We start from the raw sequence: 23,384 nt of genomic DNA on the forward strand, positions 1-23,384 counted from the left end.
TGGATTGAAGTTTTACGCAACATAGTTAAAATTGACTTGACAAGTTACATGATATTTTGCTTGACATGCCGCGCACACGTCAGTCAATACTAACAAATTTAGATATTTACTTTCTTTTTGTTTCCTCAAATTATTCTCTTAACCACCCTTTACCTAAAGCACTCTTTCTCCCACTCAACTCCACTCAAATTTAACATGCACAACCAATAAAATCACTCAAATTCCTACCCAAATACAAGATTTTACTCAGAACTTTAACCAAATCATCAGTATAAGAAATCATCGATACTAAGAACTTCCCATATGTAAATTGAAATGAAAAATCAGACTTTAAAAAACAATAACTTGGAATGATATAAACTTGGACGCATCCTTTAGGAGAACATTATTAGTATAGTATTACTAATTTTGACTCATAGTTACTTATTTCAAGGTAGTTATAGAGATGACAAAGGGACAGTGCTATGACATATACTCCTTCTCCCATACCCATCTAATATTTCTATATCCACTATTTATAAATATTACCTATGGCGAGCATATACTTTAATATCCTCACCTACACAAAGTGGATATAAATTTAAATCTAAATCGGCTTCATCACCCAAGTGGATATCCACACATGCCTATGCCAACTTACCCATTTACACTCAGTTACCTATTTAATTTTAAAAATATTTAGACAATTATGGATACAAAGTGAAGATTAGACCCACAAGTCAATATGAAGAGTTGGCAGGTCGGTATCGAGTAGGTAAAGGCATAATCAAAACCATCATTCCCCCTACTCATGGCGAGTATGACTTTTGATATCCATACACTTCCACTCATCTAAATCATACCCATATGGGTCATATCCACTCCAACTGAGACATATATAGTATGAAATCCGCAAAATTATACCCACCTGTCATCCTTATCACCGTATGTATTCCATTATACTCATCATATAATAACTAATATATAAAGCTAAACTTTTAGCCAGGTCACGAAATAGTGACACTTGGCATTCTAACTTTTCGCCAAGTGTCACGCCACCTTGAATAGATTTAAATAGATTCATTAGATAAAAAAGTTAGTTAATTTTTTTATTTCAATCAAATTAGATAGAATTTTAGAAGAGGGTTAGTTTAGAGTTTTATTTTCGATAAAATACCAAATAATAAACTTATAATTAGGCCACAAGACAACATCGTATAGCATTTTAACTTTTCGCCAAGTGTCGTACCACGTTGAATAAATATAGATAGACTTTGTAGAAAAAAAAAAAGTTAATTTAGAATTTTAATTTCAATCAATTAAATTGAATTATAATATAATTTATATATCTTAAAATTCCATTAACAACCCGGGCATCGCACGGGCACAAAACTAGTATATAGTACTTAATTGTTTAAGCATGGAACTTCTATTACACAATAAAAAAAAATATATAATCTTGTTATAATACATAGTACATAATAAAGTATGTATTTTCTATTACAAAATATATATAGTCCATGTCACAAATTATGTTAAGAATATTATTTTTTATTTTTCTGTGTAAGTTTATAATTGTTAATAAGATTTTTTTAAAAGATACATCAAATCTTTTTAATGTACATAATTATTACTTTATATAAATAAGAGATTTGTTTCTTAAATAGATTTTTTTTTTTAAAAAAAAAAAAAAAAAAAAAAACCGAGGACACACCAAGATATGACACGTGTCATTGCTGATGTGTCTTTTAATATATAATTATTGATTGATCGATAAAAATAGGTAGAAAAATACGTATTTCCATTATGCCACCGTGGCAAAAGGAGTAAAAAAACGTGGCATTTACAATTAGACAATATAATTTTCTTTCCAAATTTTTTTTTTTTAATTTTCTCTCTCCTCCACCTTTGAACTTTCCCTCAATTCTCCTCCATTTTTATTAATCAATCAACTCCCAAAAAATCATCCTTCTTCATCATCTTCCTCAACCTCTGCAACACCAGATCTACCAATTTCCTCTACTCAATTCCTCCATTAACGCGCAGAACAAGCTTCAATGTCGACCGACAGCGAAGATCTCGACGAAGATGAGCTCCTTCAGATGGCATTGAAGGAACAAGCTGAACGAGACACCAATTACCAGAAACCCCCATCAAAATCGTCCAAACCTGTTGCGAATTACGTCCAACCGCCGTCGAATAAAGGGTCTTCGTCGGCGAGTAAAAACCCTAACCCTAGACAAAGGAATTATACCAAGTCTATGGATGAAGATGATGATTCTGAGGTTGAGATGTTGAGTATTTCTTCGGGTGATGAGGAGTCGTCGAAGGCGTCTACTTATGGCGGCGGAGGTGGTGGTGGTGGTGGGAAGGGGAGGAGTAGAGCTAAAGCTTCGAAGGATGACGCCGATTCGCAGTGGGCTGGTGGTGAGCCTGATAGCTGGAAGCGTGTGGATGAGTCTGAGGTAGGTTTTTCGGCTTTGATTTGATGCTGCATTTGCTAATTTTGGGTTTAATTGTGTTTTTTAGCTGTTTTATGATTTGGGAATTTTCGGGTTCTTTTCGTTTTGTTGATTTGAGTTGAGTGTTAATGTGATTGCCACAATGTGTGATCTTGCTGTTATGCCAAGTTATGAAATTTGCTGAAACTCTGATAGTGTAACTGAGTAGTGATTGGAATTCGGAATACCTGGAGAATATATGAAAAAGAAGAAGCAAATGGGACATAATATCGAATGTGATCAACAACTCGGGTTATGCTTAATGAAGTGTGAATAATGGAACTTTTGTTGATTGCAGCAATATTGAGTTCCTTATAACACTCTTTGATTGGCAATTTTTCAAGGAAAACAAATTGTTCTTTTGAAATAGTAATGTTGATAAGAAATTTTGTTTAGAACATGACAAGGAAGTTAGCGAAACGTTTTTTTGTCTTATTTAGGGATGTCAAAAACGAAGAACTGGATGACATTAGTAGAAATTCAGGGTTGCTAACTTAGGTTGCAAGTCAGAACACTCTAGCACCCTCCCTCCCAAACTGAAATTTTTAATGATTGGCAGCAAGCGGATTCTGTATGTCCACTTATCTCCTTTGAAAATCACGAACTTATGTTACTTTATGAAGATTCTTATTACCATACTATGTATTTGTCAGAGTTTATCCACTTATCTCCATAATTTTATCAGAGTTTATCACAATCCAATAAGGTCATGTTTCTTCCCTGGTGACAATATGCCCAAAAATTTAGATAAATAGCGGAAGGCACATTGAAATATGGCGTGAATTTACGAAGCTAAATTGCTCCCTCTAAAATTAAGGGGGTTATCTACAGAATTGCCAGAATTAGGAAAATTTGCTACTTCCTCTCTATGTTTCCAGTGAGATATCATTGACATACTAAGGTACCTTGCTGTATGCTCACTAAACCTCAAGGTATACAATTGAAACCTTCAAAGACGGAATGTGGTCTTATATGTTTGCCTTTATGAACATTTTTCTATTTTACTAGGGAATTTGTCTATTTCTCCACAACACTTGTATAGTTATATATGAAATGCAGTTGAGTGGCGTGCAGCGTTGTTGGCTCTTAGCCTCAAATTGTGACATATTGTAATCATGGTGTTTGGCTATTAGATTGTGGTGAGTTTGCTTAAAATCTGATTAATTGCATCATATATTAAACCGCTGAAGAATATGTATAACGGGGATTGATAATTTGATTTATATTACTGTTGTTTTTGGTCTCTTGTGCTTATTATGTGACCAATTTCCTCTATCAATGTTACTTGGACTCAGAAGATAGCTTTTCGTACTCGTGCTGACATGTCGCGACCCTGACTTTAGTACAAATCCAGGTTAGTTCTGTCAAAATGCAGTCAGACGTAAGTCAATAAGTCATTAATTGAGGAGAGAGAAATGCAGTAGGACACAACTACTTGTGTAAGCCGTACAGTGAGGCAAAGGAAAAGCACTTGGACACCATTGCTTGTGTAAGCCAGAAACCGAGGATTTGGCATGATGCACTTGAATGCAAGCCAAGAATTGAGAGAGAAAAACTGTTGGATATGGCTGCTTGTGTAAGCCATATATAAGCCATAAATCGAGGAGAGAGAAATGCACTTGTTCACTATTGCATGTATAGGCCGTGAGAGAGAGAGAGAGAGCTCCCCCCACCCCTTCTCAGCATATGAGTATATGACTAATTGACTACTATAATAATATTGTTTTCTCATCACTACTTTTCTCTATCCTCTGTCCTGGGGTGACATTGTTTTCTTTCTTTCTTTGGTGTGTCTTTTCTAATCGGCTAGGGTTCATGTTAGTGCTGGGCTTTAGAACCTGACTTATTATATGGACTCAGATATGGCTATCGAGTATCATTGTCAACACTTGAACACAAGTGTAGTTAATATAAGCCTAGATTTCTCTCAACTGTCTCCACCAATTTTCTTTTCACGGGAATGCGTTCGCACACCCATATTATTCTTCTTTTGGCTTGAATTTGGCATGTGTCTAAGATTTGGACAGTTCCAAAATATTACTTGTCTAGTGTATACTTTGGGAGACCTGGTGGATCAATATATCATAAAAATTAACTTTTGAGGTGTTTCTTATTTAACCCAAGGTAGATTAAGATTCTTGTTTCCTATATCCCGTCTGTGGATTCATAATTAACTGTTCTGCATTATTCCAATCTTCATTGTTGCACACAATTGTGGTTCTACTTGACATTATATTGGCCTCTATTATTAAGAGTTATTGTGCTCATCCTTAATTTTTGTGATTTCACATGTGCTCATAATCTTGGCAAGCATCTTCATTTGACACTTTCATTTTATCTTCTTAGCTCGTCATCTCTCTCACTTTTTTCTATTGCCTCTTATGTGTATCCTTGTGTGAGTTGTGTATCACTTTCTTCAAACATTATTGTTGTCATTGGATTCCAAACAAGATGTGGCTACGTGGACTGGGGAGTATGTGAATCTCTTCTTTAAACTGCATCCAAACTCTGATCAAATTCAATTCATGTTCTCTCTCTCTTTCTTTCTTTTTTTTTTCTTCTTCTGAAGAGGACTACAATATTAATTCTAAAAAAAAAAAAAGAAAAAGAAAGAAAGCGTAATGTTTATATTTCCTATCATATTAAAAAATACGAAGTATACATTATTGACAAAGAAAATTATGTTTTGGTGGTGATGTTCTATTTTTAAAATCTCTAGGCAAATGGTAAAAAGAGGTAATAGAATTAAGACAAGGCATGAAGTATATGTCCATTGGGAGTGGGGTGGGGTAGAGAAGCTATGTACCTTTGAAACCTAGGTCAAACCTTTTCTTATTCTAACAATGATACTTTGCCTCTGCAATGTGTTAATTTTCTGTTCTGTTATTCTGTCTTGGTGCATTTGGGTTGTGTGCTTGTGACTCAGATCTATTTTTTAGGTTGATGAAGCATGCTGTTTTTGTATATGATTGTTGTCTTGTTATGTTTCCTGACTACTATTCTTGCAGTTGGTAGTGTATTATGTTCTTTACTATTCTAGCAGTTGGTAGTGTATTATGTTCTGTTAAAGATTTTGGACAGTCATCATGAAAATAATGATATTTGTTTGTCAGCTTGCTCGTAGAGTTCGAGAGATGCGTGAGGCTAGAGCAGTACCAGTACCAGTGGTTCCGAAAGTTGAGCATAAGCCTTCAGCATTGGGAAAAAAGGGCCTGGCAAATTTACAGTCGTTTCCACGAGGCATGGAGTGTATTGATCCTCTAGGATTAGGGTAATCTTTCTTGACTGTCATGTTCAGAATCTTTTCACGTTTTCTTACACTTAGTAATTGCTTACGCTCTTTTGATGATGCTGATTGTTGTTGCTTATCTAAGACTCTCACCCCGGCTGCTTTGACTAGCATGCTTTCCAGTGAACAATTTTGACCACTAATATCTTTAAATTTCTATAAATAAAAAAAAAAATAGAAAAAGTTGTTATTATAGAAGTGTTCAATTGAACTAATTCGATGACATACCTTTTTATGGATTTGCTTTCAATAAATTAGTATAAATAAATTGGTCAAAGTTAATAACTAAATAGTGCAAAAGTAAAAGTGTTGGAATTACATATCACCTAGATAAGTGCATACCCACTCCCCCCAACCCCCAAATGGGAAGTTAGATAAAAAGATCGAGGTAAAAAAAGAAAGAGTGTAAGCCACTTGTGGGTTTTTGCAAGTTCATTGTCATTTTGTTTGTCTTTTATAACCATTTATCACCAGGAACAATTCTTATGGAATTTGTTATCGGTTGTTTGAAATGTCAAGGTTCTGCTAACACATAACAGAAACTGTCTAGAACTGCATTATATGAGACCCATGTTACATTCTCTTAGGCTATAATTTTCTATTCCTTCCCCCTTCCTCTTCTACAGCAGCCCTCCACTCCACAATTCTTCCTCTGGTAACCTCCCTCACCACCCTCTATACTAACCCGAGTTTTTTCATTTTTGCAGGATAATAGACAACAGAACATTGAAGCTTATAACAGATACTTCGGACAGCTCTCCCTCGAGAGAAAGAGATAATATTAATAATGATCTTCGTGGTATCTATCTTATTTCGACTTTTTGTTTGAGGAGGCATTTATAGTTCATTGAATTAATTCAGCATACTTCCAAGTGACATTTGGATTCATGCGATATCCTTGATTGTTAATAATTTCCAAAATTCTTTAATAAGGTCTAGTTAACCAATGATTTCCTGCACTGAGTTATCTTCCTTTTGGTACTCCTAGGGGCTTTCTATATATGTGTGTGTGTGTTTTTTTTTTTAAATGTTCTTTTATAGGCTGTTTACATGGGAATAACATTTAAGGTGTCCTCACGATTATTTGATTTTTTGCAGAAAAGCTGGCGTATTTTTCAGAGAAATTTGATGCGAAGTTATTCCTTTCTCGAATTCACCAAGATACAAGTGCAGCTGATCTAGAGGCTGGTGCCCATGCTATTAAAACAGACCTTAAAGGTCGCACTCAGCAGAGAAAAAATTTGGTGAAGGAAAATTTTGATTGTTTTGTCTCATGCAAGACAACCATTGATGGTATGTTAGTGCAGGATTCTGATTGTTTTATCTATTATTGCTGCCCAATTTGATTCATAAGTAGTATTAGCTTTGCAATTGCCTAATTATCAGCGGAAATTTTTGAGTAGATATTGAATCAAAGCTGAAACGAATTGAAGAAGACCCAGAGGGTGCTGGGACTATGCACCTATATAACATCATTCAAGGAGTGAGTTCACAAGCTACCCGTGCTTTTGAGCCCCTGTTTGAGAGACAGGTTAGTATGAGGAATGTTGTTAGTTTGAAATGTTATCATTCACATCGTGAGCCATATTGATCTTTATGTGCATTTATGCATGTCAGGCTCAAGCTGAGAAGATCAGGTCTGTTCAAGGAATGCTCCAGAGGTTTCGCACACTTTTCAACTTGCCCAGTACAATTCGTGCTAGTATCAGCAATGGTGAACATGATTTGGCAGTTAGGGAGTATAAGAAGGCAAAGTCAATCGCGCTGCCATCTCATGTATGTTAACAGTTGCGTCTTTTCTTCTTTGTGATTGAAATTGGATCCTATTGACCCTGCTGTCTAAAAAAATCTTGTGACATGGTTTTTGTTGATTACTATTTTTTTTTTTTAATTTTTATTTATTTATTTAATTTTGGTGCATATTGTCTAATTGTTGAAAAATGTACTGGAAATATTCTCTATGTATGGTTTCTCTTTAGTGGGAGTCTTGTATCTAGTTATGATGTGTGCCCCTTTCTGCTAGTTTCTTTTGATCTCAGAACAAAGTTAAAAAAAAAAAAAAGATAGATAGTGTGTGAAATGTGAAAAGTGGTTTTATTATATGTTTTATCTATATGCATGTGTGTGTAAATACTGCCAAATATATGGAATTTGACAATTTATTATTTGTTCAGGAATATACTGATGTTTATTTTTACAATCAAGCCACAAAAATTCATACGAAAACGGACCTTTTTATTTATGCTTACTTATTGCCAAATATATGGAATATTGTATATTAATTAAAGTTATGGACTCAGGGTCACTCAGCTATCTAGAAAATACAAATTAGGACGTCAAATAAAATCCCACTTAATAATAATAATATTATGTAAATTAGCGTACGAAAACTTTTCAGTCAAAACCTGGAGATAGATCAAACCAAACCAAACTAGACAAAGATATAGTAGACAAGAATAAACCTAATATAATTTAGGGAAATTATCATTGGTACACCCCAAGTTTTGACTTTTATCAATGATACACCTGCTTAAGTTTTAATTATCAGCGGTACACCTATACTTCAACTAAATAACTACAGTAAGCATTCCGTTAATTAAATGTTAGTAATAGGTTAATGACTTGCAATTTTGACCAATCCCCTTCTTAATTTCCCTCCTATAGTAACCCACCCATGAACCATGTCATTATGTATATATACGAAGCCACCCTCCTTTATGTCGTAGTTTGATGAGGAAGAGATATATTGATCGCTTGTATTGATATGTTGTGGGTAAAGCATAATAAAGTTAATTTTTTAAAAAAAAGCCAAATGAAGAAGTTGCATAAATAATTTATATTATGATGACAAAGGTGGGTGGATTACTTTGAATAGAAGGGAAATTAAGGAGGGAAAAAAAAGGAGAGAGTTAAAATTGGTCAAAATTGAAAGTAATTAACCTATTACTAACGTTTAATTAACAGAATGCTTACTGTAATTAATTAGTTGAAAGTATAGGTGTACTGCTATTAATTAAAACTTAAGCAGGTTTATCATTGATAAAAGCCCAAACCTGGGTGTACCAATGATAATTTCCCTATAATTTGTAACTAAACACCTTATATTAGGTTAAAAAACATTACCTTATACTCTTCCTTTCAATTGTTATTATGGCAATAGACACCTTTGCTCGTTAAAATTTTGTTTCATTTGGAACAAATACTCTTCCTTTCAATTGTTATTATGGCTATAGACACCTTTGCTCGTTAAAATTTTGTTTCATTTGGAACAATTTGTCTCTTTGTAGATGTATTTTATATATATATATATATATATATATATATATATATATATATATATATATATATTAAATTATCAAGTATTTTTTAAAAATAAATTCCTTTCATTGGAGCTGGGAGAGGGGGTGGAAATCCTCTATGATAGACTTTGACATTCTTACATTTTTGGAAGCATCATCTTGTAGGTTTTATGATGCACTTTGCCAGCCAGCATGGCGTGAATTTTATTTATTTTCTAAAAAAAAATTTCAAGGTTTTTTCCCTATTAATCTTTTTGTTCTTTTATACTTGCACCATTTGGACTTTTAATCTTTTATACAATGCACAAACTTTCCTTTGACCACATATTGTGATTTAATTAAGGAATAATGTAGTCATGTGGGATCATGATAGATTCGTCTCATTATAATTTTTACGAAAAGATAATTAAAATTTTTATGGTGAATGATATGTGTTGGTAAGAGTCTTACCCCAAATGGTAAAAGAGAGTGTAGGAAGTATAACTTTAGAAACTTATTTTTGTTATTTTATATAAAAGGTAAGAGGTTCTAAATAACTGATAATGATGAAATTATGAGATTCTAAACTTATATGTGGACCAGTGTAAAAAAAGACTTAGCAAAGTGGCTGATATAGTAAAATTATAGCATCTCACAGATGTCGTGGATATATTTAAAAATTTACATTATTGTCGGCATTTTTTGGAATGTCAAGTTCAATATTCATCACAGAACTCCCTATACGTATTGGACTGCTTTGTTTTGATCTATAAGTTTGCCTACATTATATTTACTGTTCCTTTGAGTATGTACAATAGTTTGTGTTGCGGAGAACTTCCAGCAGATGACTGAGTTTAAAGCATGTCTTCTGCATGCTTTGTTTTTTTTTTTTTTTTTTTTTTTTTTTTTTTTTTTTTTTTTGTTCAACTTAATAAGCCATATGATTATGATTTATTTTCAGATTGGAATATTGAAACGTGTACTTGAGGAGGTCGAAAAAGTGATGCATGAGTTCAAGGGAACACTGTACAAAACTATGGAAGATCCACAGATAGATTTAACAGATGTAAGTTTACACTTTTATTCAAAGTCATGACCCTCACTTATTTCTGCTAGTTTTTTTTTTTATTTTTTTTTTATTTTATTTTTTTTTTGGGGAAAATTCCATAGTTCATTAGCTTTTCTGTTGACAAGTGTTGATCCTTTGGACTGGAAAGGTCATGATTTACACTTTCCAGTCCCATGCATTTTCTGCGAGACCTGTCATTCTGGTGAGTGAGGTATATTTTAGATCTGTTAATGTAAGTTTCAAGCTAGGTTAATATTTGACAGGTCTAGGCACCAATCTTAACCAACAGTTTGGAAGTAACCTTGTAAATTACAGTAATTTTCATTTATCTTTCGTAAATTTTTTAAAATTTGTTATTGATTATTATTGCAGTAGTTTGACTTTCATTTTGTCAACACTTAACTTTGACATTTAGGATTATTTGATGTAACGGGGTCTCACAAGGTGGTGTAGGAGATGATAAAATGATGAATGAAAAGGTTCCCATAAGGGGAAAAAAGTAAAAGTGATTGAGAACACAAAAGAGGGAAAGTAAATAGAACTCAATACCAGAGGAGGCTATGTTACTCGGACTCTTCATTTCACTTCACGTACCCATGTTGGACCCTCAAACTCGGACATGGGAATGACACTTGGACACTTCAATTCTAGTTCAAAATCATGGAATTTTTTCACAAAATAGCCAAGTCGGACGCTTTGACACGTATCCGTGTTGGACATGTATACCTAAGTCCAAGTAACATAGATAGGGGGTTTATGAACTGTGAATAGTGCCTAAAAAAAGCTTCTTGGTTATCATTTGATGTGTTTTGATGATGTCTGGAATAAGTAACTTTTTTTTCTTGAATTTAAGTTTTAAGGAAGAATTTAGTTGATTATTCTGAAATGAACTCATGTTGTCTGAGGGTCTTCCAACTCTTGAGTATCAAGGGTTAGATATTTTGTTCTTTGGATGGATTATGCTCACTAGCAAGTGTGGTTGATTAATTCATGAGCAGGACTTGGAAGGAGTTGAAACACATTTCATATATGGTGTCTCTAGTGAGTATGGGAAGTTTGTAAATAAACCTGAAGGAATAAATCATGTGAGGTTCTGTTCATAATTCTTTTGCCTTTTTGTGTACATTGTGGTAGACTGGAAGGTAGGTAATCCTTGCATATAAGACCCCATACACCGCTTCCATCTGAACCCGTATAGCATCTTCAGGACTGAATATGGCATTTACCCATATTGGTGAAGCTGTATCTGTAGTTCTCTGGTCCTGATTAACTGAGCTGCTACGTTCTTTGTATTTTTTACCAATACCTATTTATTGTGGTGTCAAGGCGACAACTTGACAAGGTAGTAATTTGTATATTGGAATGTGATTTTGTGGGTTTTTTTCAATTAATTATTTCTCTATATGTTTCTTTAATTTTTCCAAATATCTGTACTCTGATACCCTTCACCTTAATGTTAGTCTGATAATGCTAAATGGTCAACTTTTATTGCTTCTTATAGCTTGAAAACACTGTGAGGCTGCTTTTGGAGCTAGAACCTGAATCAGATCCTGTGTGGCATTATCTGAACTTGCAGGTTAGATACACTACAATCTCATGATGTCTAATGTACCAATGCTATGCTATTTGCTTCCATAATTCATCCTATGCTTTATTGTTTATTCTAAAGTTTAAACGATGCTATAATCTACTGAATAACAATTTATTCATTTGTTGTGTTCAAAATTTGTTGCCGTTTGCTTTCTTATCCAACTTTAGGCCTTTTAGAGTGTGTTTGGATTGAAGGAAATGGAGGGAAAGGAAGGGAAGGGAAGGGAAGGAAAATGGAGTTATTAAATTGTAAGAAATTGATCTCTCCAACAATGGAGAGATTTGGAAAAAAAATCATTAATTTCCCCTCCCCTTCTATTCCTTCCCCCTTTTTGTTTTTTTTTTTTATCCAAATAAACTGTTAGTGTGCAGTTTACTAAATTATCTGGAAATTGTGTGATTAATGTTCTTTAAATCTTTCCTTCCTCTTTTCATTGCTCTTTTTCCGTGAATGCTTTCACTGTGAGTCTTTTGGTAATAGCCTCTAAACTAGTCATAATTGGTAAGATGTAAGTCTTTGAGCATGTTGATCTTTCCCCAAGGTTGGGATTGTTTAGTTTGCTTATTTAACTTTTAGGTTGAAATCTAGTTTAACTTATAATGTTAAGGCCAAAATTGCAGAACCAAAGAATCAGAGGTTTGCTTGAAAAGTGCACCTATGACTATGAAGCAAGGCTTGATGCATTGCAAAATGATATACGTGAACGTGCTGCCTCTGATGCCAAGTGGAAACAGATACTGCAGGGGCCTAGTCAATCTGTGAGTTGAATCTTGATTCTGTCAACTGCATCTTTGCAAAGAACAAAAAATGCACTTGATGTGCTATAATGTTTAACCATTTAACCTTTTTCACATCAGCCAGACACAAATGGTAACACTGACCTTGCTGGAGACGCTCCTTCAGTGGAATTGACTGGGGAAGAGGTTGATGCTTTGAAAAAAAAGTACATCCAGAAGCTAACATCTGTTCTTATTCATTACTTACCAGCCTTCTGGAAAATAGCACTTTCAGTTTTCAGTGGAAAATTTGCAAAGGTACACCAAGTTTCCTTCTCTCTAATGGGAATTACTTTTGGTGTGTGTGTGTGCTGGGAAGGGAGGGTTATATATACATGTTAATAACTTAGCCATTCTCTTCCATGCTAATTATGTTTGGGTCTATTGTAGATTCGTGTAATTTTCATTTTGGCTACCTTTTCAAGTCAATGAGGTACTTCTGAATGGAGCTATATAGCTAGTTGTTTCCTTATATGCCTTTCATATAGTGTAGGAGTCCAAGATCAAGATAGTATATTTATTTTTAATGAGCATGTGTTTGTTCCTTGTTTCTTTTATTTTTGTAGGTGGGATCACAATCGAGCATTATGTCTTTCTGCTTGTTTGTGTATATGTTATATTGTATATAAATTGGATCAAACCATATATAGGCCTTTTTGGGAAAAGAAAATTTGTTCTTGTAAGGATACCTATAAGACTTCTGGCTGTCCTGCATGCCAAAGGACTAGTTATAAAATCATGTTTGCACATGCAAGAAATTGAAGGCTGTTTCACAGCAGGACATCGATTTTTTTTTTTTTTTAATGTACTGGTTAAAATCAGTTTTAAGTGTGGCCAATTACCACCTTGGATTGAATTAATGTTTATGATTTTATTCCAGTCTTCTCATGTTGCTACCGAATCCAATGCCCCTACCTCAAATAAGATTGACGAAAAAATTGGTGATGCGAAATACTCAAGTCATTCTCTTGATGAAGTTTCCGGAATGATGCGTAGTACAATATCTCTTTACGAGGATAAGGTATGCCTTCTCTAACCCATCTGACCTCAACATTTTCAGCTAATCAGTAGTTCCCAACCTTGGGGCGAATGAAATCCGATACATAAATCGGTTACTAAAAGAATGGAAAAAGCTTTTATTGTGTCGCTTAAGTTATATAGGAACTCCTGAACCCAAGAATTAAGAAGAATAAGTTCTTTATTTCCCAGAATGGAATAACCACCTAGAATAAGGAAACAGATAAAATTTGTGGAGAAGTGCAAAATCATCTTATTAGACACTACCGCTAATTGCCATTACCGCTGCGCCTTTGTCGGTTAATGGTTCAAGGCTCTGGCTGCTGCTGACTTGTCAAAGTTGTCAAGATTTTTTATTTTTTTTAAAAAAAAAAAAAAAAATATGCATGCCTTTTAGAAAACCCCAGCGGTCATATTAATTATACAAGAAGAGAGAGAAAACACTTAATCTCTTATTCAATTGTAAATTATAAACCCTAGCATTGAAGAGGAGTGGGAAGACTGGGAACTGTTAACAGTTGTCACCACGAAATCACCTGTCTTCTTTCTTCTCTTTTTTCCCTTTTTTTTTGTTTGTTCTTCCTCATTCTTCTCTGCGACTCGCCGGCTCCTTTACCATTTCTTTTCTTTTTCCCTTTTTCTGCTTTATTTTTTGCTTCTCTATTTTCTCGGATCTTTATGTTTTATTTTATTCAATCTTTTCTTTTCTTTTCTTTTTTTTTTTTTTTTTTTTTTTTTTTTTTATAATCTGCTTTCTATATTCTGTCTTTTTTTTTTTTCTTTATAATATAAATGCTATGTAGCTTCAGGTACAATTTTTGGTCTTGAAATGAATTTGGAGGTTTTAGGCACTTTAAGTGCGCCAAAGCTCTGAGGACTCTTTGAATCTCGCGCCTTTTGAAACTAAGGCTGGAATGATGGTTGAATTAGACTGTTTTCCCTGGATTTTCTAGTAAGAATTAAACATTTAAGTTGAGAAGAAAGAACAGGAAATTTCATGGCAAAATAGAGGGATGTTTTTTTTAAAATTAAAAAAATAAAATAATACGCTTGACATCAGACATTATAAAAATTTGGAAAAGCATCATGAGTTCATGACTGCATAAAAGCTTAGATCGCATGGTCTTGTAAATTGTAATATCTCATTAACCTTAACACAAAAGATAAATCATGATGGACTTACCAAAAGCACCCAAACCAATGAACCATAGACATAAATTCACGCCTAAGCTCCTTAAGATTGTTTTTCCTCCGCAAACCAAACCAGCTCGCCAGCGTATTACCCAATAATGAAACAAGAGTCCAGAGCTTTCCTCTAAGACAAAAAGTCAGTACCATATAAGTATATAACAGCTACCACAGTGAAGGAATAGGAAAGCTCTGTATCCAGTTAATTGGGCACTTCCGCTGAAAGATTGCATTTATCTTATCTGTGGTGGTGTATGAGCTTTCTTATGGTTAGACGTTCAATTAAAAACTTATTCTGTGCTCTTGTGAATTGTTAACTGATGACTGAAAGCTCTAGCCATCAACAAATTTTTTCTGAAACCTAAACGTGATTAGCTGGGAATCAGTTTTCCGGTTTACGTACCTTGAGTTGCTTCCTTTGTATATAGTTATCCTTAAAGAACCTTCTCATTGGAATTTTACAACCTTGTATCTGAAAAAGCTTACAACTTTAACTTCTTTATACTTCTTGGTTCCTTTTTTTAAAAAAAAAAACTTATATCTGAAAATCCCAATCAGTCTCTCTCTCTTCTTTATACTTCCTGGTTGCTTTTAATTTTCATTCTTGATGGAGGAGAAACCTTCTTGAGTTTTGTGTTCATTATTTCTGCTCGATAATTTCTTCTATTCTCTTATATTTATTGTTCCTTCAAATTCACCTTTACTCTTCTCTCTTCTATTTAATTCTTTCTCCCTTTGGCTGGATATATCAGAGAGAAGGCTGAAGATTGTTAACCTATACTTTAAAATGCTGACTGGTCTAAATGTAGAACATGAGGTTTTATTTATGGGCTCTACTTGTTATGGTGGGTAATTGGCCTAAAGAAAAGGTTAATTTTAAAGGCATTAGAAAGAATGGGTGTGGACGTTGTTACTTATTGCCATACAATCACTTCATTTCATTTTGTGATTTTTTCTTTTGATTTTTTTAATCACCCCATTCACCCATTTTTTTTTTGGTAGCCCTATAGATATACTTATACTTCCTCCACTCCATTTTAGTTGCAACATTAGGATTTTGGCACTATTATACTCTCTCTCCTATTACGTCATATTGTGATTTAAATGGAAGAAAAACATAGTTATGTGGGATGTTGTTGGATTCGTCTCAATTTTCACCAAAACAGTCCACCAAAGGTAATACTGGTTTAGGTTGTGCATTGGCAGCTGTGAAACTCTTAGTCAAGTAAAATGGAGTGGAGTACGTATAATTATGTATCGGATGGTTTCACTCTATGATTGTGGAAGATGTTGAAGCTATCTCATATGAAAATAATAATAGGAAGTGCAGAAGTTTACACATTTCTTAAAGTATATTTTATTAGAATCTTATGAAACCTTAGTTGTCCTTTATGCATGACTCCACCTTCCCGTTCTAACCACATATTAGCTTCTTTGATGGTAGGAACAGGGCTGATCTAAATAATTTTACCCTTGCAATTGATTTTCTGGACTTTGAAATGAATAACATAGTCATAGATTGATCTGTCATTGCTCTTTAAAGCCAACGGTTAGTGTAATGGTGATCTTTTGTGTAAGTCCTTATCGTTTTTACCATAATGCAGGTGCTCGACACATTTCGTGAATTTGAAGAATCGAATATCCTTCAGCCATATATGTGTGACTCCATAAAAGAAGTATCTAAAGCTTGCCAGGTTTTAGAAGTTAAAGAATCAGCCCCTGCTATCATTGGTATCTTACGCACTTTCTTTTTGTAATTCACCTGCTGCATCTGTTAATCAAGCAATTCTCAGCGTTTGCTCTTTATTTTCACAGTTATGGCGCTCAGAGCTGTTCATGCAGAAGTTTCAAAGACTTATATTATGAGGCTTTGTTCATGGATGAGGACTACTATTGAAGACTTGTCAAGAGATGAAACATGGGTCGCAGTCTCAATAATTGAAAGAAATAAATCTCCATACAGGATCTCTTACTTGCCTCTAGCATTCCGGTCGATTATGATATCAGCATTAAATCAAGTCAGCCAGTAAGTACAAGTGTATACCTTTTCATTCTTATGAACTCTGAACCTGAAATGCAAGCAATTGCAACTACAACCAGGAAATGAAATAATTATTTATAAATGATAAGTTTTAAGTACATGTTCTGTAATCTGTTTGGATGTACTTGGGATTTGGGACCTATCAATTCTTTAAAGTGTAGCATTTTTCCCCACTTCCATGACATTGTATATTTGTTAATGGAATCAGACTCTGGGGAGTTTGCATGTAGTTTTATCTCTATAGCCTCTTTTGTCTTAAAGTGACCAAAGTTAAGCTTGTGTACAGTTGGACCTCCTGGACCTTTGGAAACCCACCTAATGATAAATACATTAATACACAATGAGATCATTGCATCTTGTAGATAACATTCAATCAATACACCATTAATACACCTTATGTTACTCTCGCTGTTTTTGTTATACTTTGTACAACATAAGCTGATAAGGGCAGGCAGATGAGCACTATTTGTCCATTCCAAAGTATAGAAAATATGTGAGGCACTTTGTAATAGAAAATGCTGTGGATATCATTTTAAGGTGTATAATTGGTGAACTTATTTGAGTCTATCTCCTTTTGGAATATTTACATGTGTATTCCATGAATATTGCAAAAGCATTAAGGAATGACATAGGATGCCACTTTTGAAGCAAGTGCATAGAGAGCATTTTGTTTACCTACTGGCACTTGTTTTTTGCATTGGCTAACCCTTTATATCCACCATTAACTAAGAAAGGAAATTTTGTTTTTTGGATGCCCAATTTTTTTTTTTTTCTAGGATTTGTTTCTGGAGCATTCACCCTTTTATCAGAATATTGTTTATTTCATTTCTTTTTTCTTTTTGATTAACTTGCATTTTGAGTTATATCTATTTTTTTAGGAACAGTAATCTAGGGACTCTTTTTTGTTCATAACACTGAACTTGTGCTATAATTTCAGGATGCTTCAGACATTAAAGAGCGAGGCAGCAAAGACAGAGGATGTCTTTATTCCTTTTCATGAAATTCAAGAATCTGTTAGGTTATCTGCTTTGAATTGCTTCCTGGATTTTGCTGGTAATGTGAAACAAAGGAGATCTCACTGCTCCCCCACCCCCCCCCCCCCCCACCCCCCACCCCCCCTCTCAAAAAAAAAAAAGGATCCTATTGTAGGAAGAAAAATAGTAGGATGACTAGTTATATTATTGGCCCCTTGATTTATGCCCGTCAATAATGTTTTCAAAAAATATGCTTAAGTTTAGATGATGAAATTTGCATGTTATTGGATCTTGTAGGGCATCTTGAACGTATTGGAACTGAGTTAACGCAAAGTAGATCTAACAGAGAAAGTTTGTATTTACCCAACGGACATTCGTTTGAAAACTCAGAAAAGTCATTAGATCTTATGCCTGGAAGTGTTGTTGATCCGCACCAGCAGTTGCTGATGGTCTTGAGCAATGTCGGATATTGCAAAGATGAACTTTGTTATGAACTTTATAATAAGTACAAACATATATGGTCACATTCTCGGTTAGTGATTTTTACTTGTATCTTGTTGTGCTTGCTTTCAAAGTAGTTCTCTCACTCTATTCCATAATATTTACTTAACAAATGTATTATGTTCCTTATTATATAATTTTACTTATTGCAATATTGCTTTAAATGCAACAAACAACCCTTCCATGCCTTTTCATAACTTTTTAACGGTCCAATAAAATCCCACTCTTCCGATTAGCGTGAGTATGTAAAGTGCCCTGCAGTTTTTCTAGGTCATATCGTGGCTTCTTTTTTTTCTTTTTTTTGGCTCTTTCAATTTTTCATTGGATGTCAATGTTTGCAAACAGCTAGATCATTTATCCTCGACTTCACTATTGCAGGGAGAAAGATGAAGAGGACTCTGATAAAGTTGATTTGGTAATGGCCTTTTCTGCTCTTGAAGATAAAGTCCTGGAACAGTATACTTTTGCCAAGGTAACCTCTCTTCATGGTAAAATCTTCTGATCAATCCCCTAATTCATCTGCTGGCATTTTTTTAACATATATGTTAATTTTATCAGGCAAACATGATAAGGACTGCTGCAATGAGCTACTTATTAGATGCTGGAGTTCAATGGGGTTCAGCTCCTTCAGTCAAAGTTAGATGCTAAACAACTCATTAGCTATCTAATATTCTCCTCAAATGGGTTTTAACATATCTAATGACATACATGTATGCAGGGTGTACGTGATGCTGCTGTAGAGCTGTTGCACACCCTGGTAGCTGTGCATGCAGAGGTAAATTAATAGCTTCAGCTATTCCATCAGATACCATTTTGTGGAGCTCTGAGTCTTTGTGCTTAGTTGTCTATATAAGGGACTATGGTATTTTATATTTTTTTAACCATCTAATGTAATTTCTCTGAATATGCTTAATAGACAACATATTAACATGTTGTCAACCTGTTCACCTCTAATAATTGTCAAATTATTTCCTTGATCCAACTTGTCATCTTTTACATGTATACTTCGTTTAATTTTGAATTGGTTCCTTTGGTGCAGGTCTTTGCTGGAGCTAAGCCCCTTCTAGATAAGACACTTGGTGTTCTTGTTGAAGGTTTGATTGATACTCTTTTGAGTATCTTCCATGAATATGAAAGCAAAGAATTTAAGTCAGTGGATTCAAATGGTTTCTGTCAGCTTATGCTTGAGGTATGTGGCTCTGTAGCTCCTAAGTCTGCGTTTTTAGCAGTGCTGCAGTGTACAATTTATGTACTCCTGTAACTGAACAGTATAATCTTGTATGAGAAAGAAGTTTCAAAATGTGTCAAAGAGATTTGCAAGATTAAACAACTAAGCCTAAAATATATTAGGAAGCTTGATAATCGCCAAGAAAACTACATTTATCCCAAGTAAGCCTGAAAATAAAATGTATATTCAGAAGCTTGATAATCGCCAAGAAAACTACATTTATCCCAAGTAAGCTCAGAACATATTCCTTTGCCAGGCTTGGGAATGCTTCTCTATCTGTTACTTTGTTCATAATTTCTCTTAACAAGGAGCACTATATTAATCAATAAAAAAATATGGGCATTCTTCCATACTACTTTTTACAAAACTGAAATTTCTTGATGAAAATAAAATGTATCTTGGTGGCTTGGCAAATCTTTAATCTATCTTGGTGGCTTGGCAAATGTTAATCAAGGATTAAGCATTTCTTCTGTACTTTCTGTGTGATGCTGGTCTTCTGAAACAATCAGGGGCTCAAGAACATGTAATTTGTCTCTGTGAAAATATCTTAAAGTGGATAATATATATCTCAGTGTCTCACTGACTTGGTAAACGTTACACCCCCACCCACCCCCCCCCCCCCCCCACACATCCCAGATTAGATTTTACACTTATAATGACACATAGTTTTGGTTGATAAGTTGTTTGGTCATTAATCACTATTCTATTGTAAAGTAAAATGTGAATGGAGATAGTGGAATATAAATTTATTGAATAGGTAGATGTGATAGAAGGTAGAGGAATAAATTTTTTTGAATGTTTGAGAATAGAGCCTATTGTTATGGTAGTGGAAAGAGATAATATAAAACGACAGTCTAAAAAGAAAGTGTAAAAATTAATTAGGGACAAATGAAAAAGAAGTGGAATAAACTAATATGGGACATAGGGAGTATTAAGGATTACAAGCATTCCTACTTTACTTTCTGTGTGATGATGGTCTTGCTTGTCTTTTTTCTTCTTCCTAATATCACATCATGTATGGGTATTGGTATTTTCCCTAATTTTTAAATTAAATTGTAACACAACACACAAGTGATTCACACCATCCTATATCAATACATAATTTACCCTAATGACTAAGTAGGCCCCTGCCTGTTGTGTTGGAGTTGGGTGCCATTGTCTACAAAGAGGCTCTTTGTGCTGTATTGCTGAAATTATTTCATTGGAGATGACATTATATCATGTAGTAGATCAGTATAACTAGATGCAGTATAACATTACTACATGTAAGTAGAGTTTTCTCACCAGATAGAGGTAGTGGAGCTTAAGTGAGTTGACTTTCCTTATATCACAGGAGATGACGCTCTCATTATCATCGGAAATTACTCATTGATAATTCTGTAAAACTGAGGTTGTTATTTATGTGACTAAGTCATATGGTAGCTGAAGGTGATGATAAAAATAAATGAAAGCTGCATAATGTCTGTTATCACTTTTAATTGGTTCTGTGTTAGTTCATACTTGCATTTCTTAATTCCTTATTTTCTTTATAGCTTGAAGATTACATGGTCATAAGTTGACGTAGGCAATGTACTTTTGGTTCTATGCAGCTTGAATATTTCGAGACAGTACTAAATCCCTACTTTACAAATGATGCGAGAGAATCTCTAAAATCACTTCAAGGGATGCTGCTGGAAAAAGCTACTGAAAGTGTGACAGAGGTGGTTGAGAATCCTGGGCATCATCGCAGATCAACAAGAGGGGGAGAAGATGCTCTTGCAGATGAGAGACAGCAGGGAGTTAGTGTGTCACCAGATGATCTGATTGTGAGTTTTATTTTCTCATTTTTAATACTGTATTTTATTTTTATTTTTATTTTTATTTTGATGTGGTGACAAGCAACTTTGATTGCTGAGTTTTGATGGGATAATCAACACACACACACACACATCCACGGAAAGTGATGTAAATTTAAGTTTAGTTTATAATTATAACAGAGAAGAGCCACTCTAAAATTTACTGACATTTGACAAAATACATTAGATGGGGAAGTTGGTCTAACTGAAGTAGATTTTTATTTTCCGTTCTCTGTATTTGAAGTATGCCACTAATGCAGCCTATTGTATATATTTATTTCGTCTCTTTAGGGTGGTGGATTAGGATCTTATCAACAAAATGTACTAGTTGTAATTCTTATTGTGTTTTTATCCTGAAATTACAAGTCATCTAAGCATATATTTTTCCCTACCGTAGGCACTTGCACAACAATGCAGCTCAGAGCTTCTTGAAGCGGAACTTGAGAGAACACGTATAAACACGGCATGCTTTGCTGAATCTCTTCCACTGGACTCTGTACCAGAGTCTGCAAAATCTGCTTATGCTTCCTTCAGGGGGTCACTAGATTCTCCAAGCAAAAATTACAAAGGGGCACAAGTAGTTAGCTCCCCTAGTATCTCTAAACATCGACGTAGATGAGATAGCTTTTTATTTTAGCTTGTGTCTATTCTGTTTCTCAATCCATCTCCATTTTTTGCTCAGTTTTGCTCTCATTTCTTTGTGTAATTGCTGTATTTAAGTTAGTGTAGCTGAAAGGATGCGATTTAATTGTTACAATATAGTGTGCTAATAAAATTCCCTATTATCATTCTTCTCAACTCTTCTCTTTTTGATGTATAAGAATTTATTATAATCCTATGCATATGTTACGATTTGATAATGATGTCTTTGTATTCTTGGGTGTTTCCAATAATTACTATGAATCAGCTCCAAACTATCCTTTCACCTTCTCAGGGCAAGAGAATTTTATGTCTGGCGGTTTCGCTCTTATTCTCCCACAATAATTTTTTCTTTCCTCGTTTTTTTGGCTGTAGTCCTTTCAGCTATATGGCTAAGCCCTTTGTCTACTCTACCTTGAAAGGTTTCCCAGCCTCCCAGATATATAGGGGTTTACACAATTACATAGTACACTAGTTGCTGCCTTACTGGTTCGCCTCGCCTAACTATTACTTCTTATTGGAGGGATCAACATATTACTTCTCTATGGATTGTTTTTCCCTAAACTCATTGATGAAAATCATGTCCTTGTTGCACTGTTAATGGTGCAATGTGTAAAACAAGTTGCCATCCTTTGGTACAATTCACAAGTCTGATATGCTTTTCAAGACGCTCCCCTTCTCAGCTTCCCACGCCTTTTTTTTTTCCTTAAAATTGAGTCTACAATTGACTCTAGTGATGGATCTGAGTCATGTGAACTAAAGCTTACAACGTTGTCTAATTTAGTTGCTTGTGTTAAGCTTTTACCCTAACCAATTTGATAAGAACGATGTCTGAAGTTGGCTTTTAATAGCTGTTTTGCAGTTAGTTTTAGTCAAATTGGGTGGATAAATTGAGTAACCTGATATTGGGTATGAAATACCAGCTTTTTACTCTGTGATACAAATATAATATGATGTAATTGATCATATGATCGGTTGTTGGCTAAATATTTTTAACACATCTAACAAACTAATTAATACGTATACTATTTCTTTTCATTTAGAACTTATCATTTAAAAACAATAATGTGGACAAAACTGAAGTTTTCTGACCTACAGAAGACCCCCGAAGCAGGCTTCTGGGTGTCTTTCCACCTAACACTGCTCGACCTTCGCATGGTGTTAAGTTGTTTGGTGGTCCTGCTAGTTCTGATTCTGGTTTTAGTAGTGAGCTTGTGATGCATAGGGTGACCAAGACCATTGCGCTTATGAATAAGGTTGCTACGTTGGATGATCCTCGGTGTGAGCTATTGTTACTTAGGGCTTGTACCGGAGTTTCTAAACTCTACTTTGCATTGCGCACATGTCCCCCTAGTACTTTTGAGGCGGCTCAGCGCACTTTTGACGAGGCTCTTCGATCTTCTTTGGAGCGTATTGTTACTGCCTCAGGACCTGGGTTTGGCGATTGGCAGTGGCGGCTTGCAACTTTACCATTTGCG

The 23,384-nt window shown here is 34.6% G+C and overlaps 1 protein-coding gene across 1 annotated transcript; it reads left to right on the plus strand.

Moving 5' to 3' along the window:
* The first annotated feature begins 1,828 nt into the window (after positions 1–1,828).
* On the plus strand, positions 1,829–22,065 carry LOC110725868 (exocyst complex component SEC5A-like). The gene is made up of 21 exons (XM_021905331.1): positions 1,829–2,444; positions 5,594–5,751; positions 6,477–6,568; positions 6,868–7,062; positions 7,173–7,300; positions 7,387–7,545; positions 10,009–10,113; positions 11,618–11,692; positions 12,328–12,465; positions 12,565–12,741; positions 13,364–13,504; positions 16,293–16,419; positions 16,504–16,714; positions 17,667–17,782; positions 18,001–18,235; positions 18,583–18,676; positions 18,763–18,840; positions 18,923–18,979; positions 19,244–19,393; positions 21,022–21,237; positions 21,665–22,065. The coding sequence occupies exons 1-21, from the start codon at positions 2,037–2,039 to the stop codon at positions 21,884–21,886; spliced, it is 3,282 nt and encodes a 1,093-aa protein (XP_021761023.1). The 5' UTR covers positions 1,829–2,036; the 3' UTR covers positions 21,887–22,065.
* Positions 22,066–23,384: the final 1,319 nt, after the last annotated feature.

The sequence above is a fragment of the Chenopodium quinoa genome, unplaced genomic scaffold (genome assembly GCF_001683475.1).
Source record: "Chenopodium quinoa cultivar QQ74 unplaced genomic scaffold, ASM168347v1, whole genome shotgun sequence".
Lineage (NCBI taxonomy): Eukaryota > Viridiplantae > Streptophyta > Magnoliopsida > Caryophyllales > Amaranthaceae > Chenopodium > Chenopodium quinoa.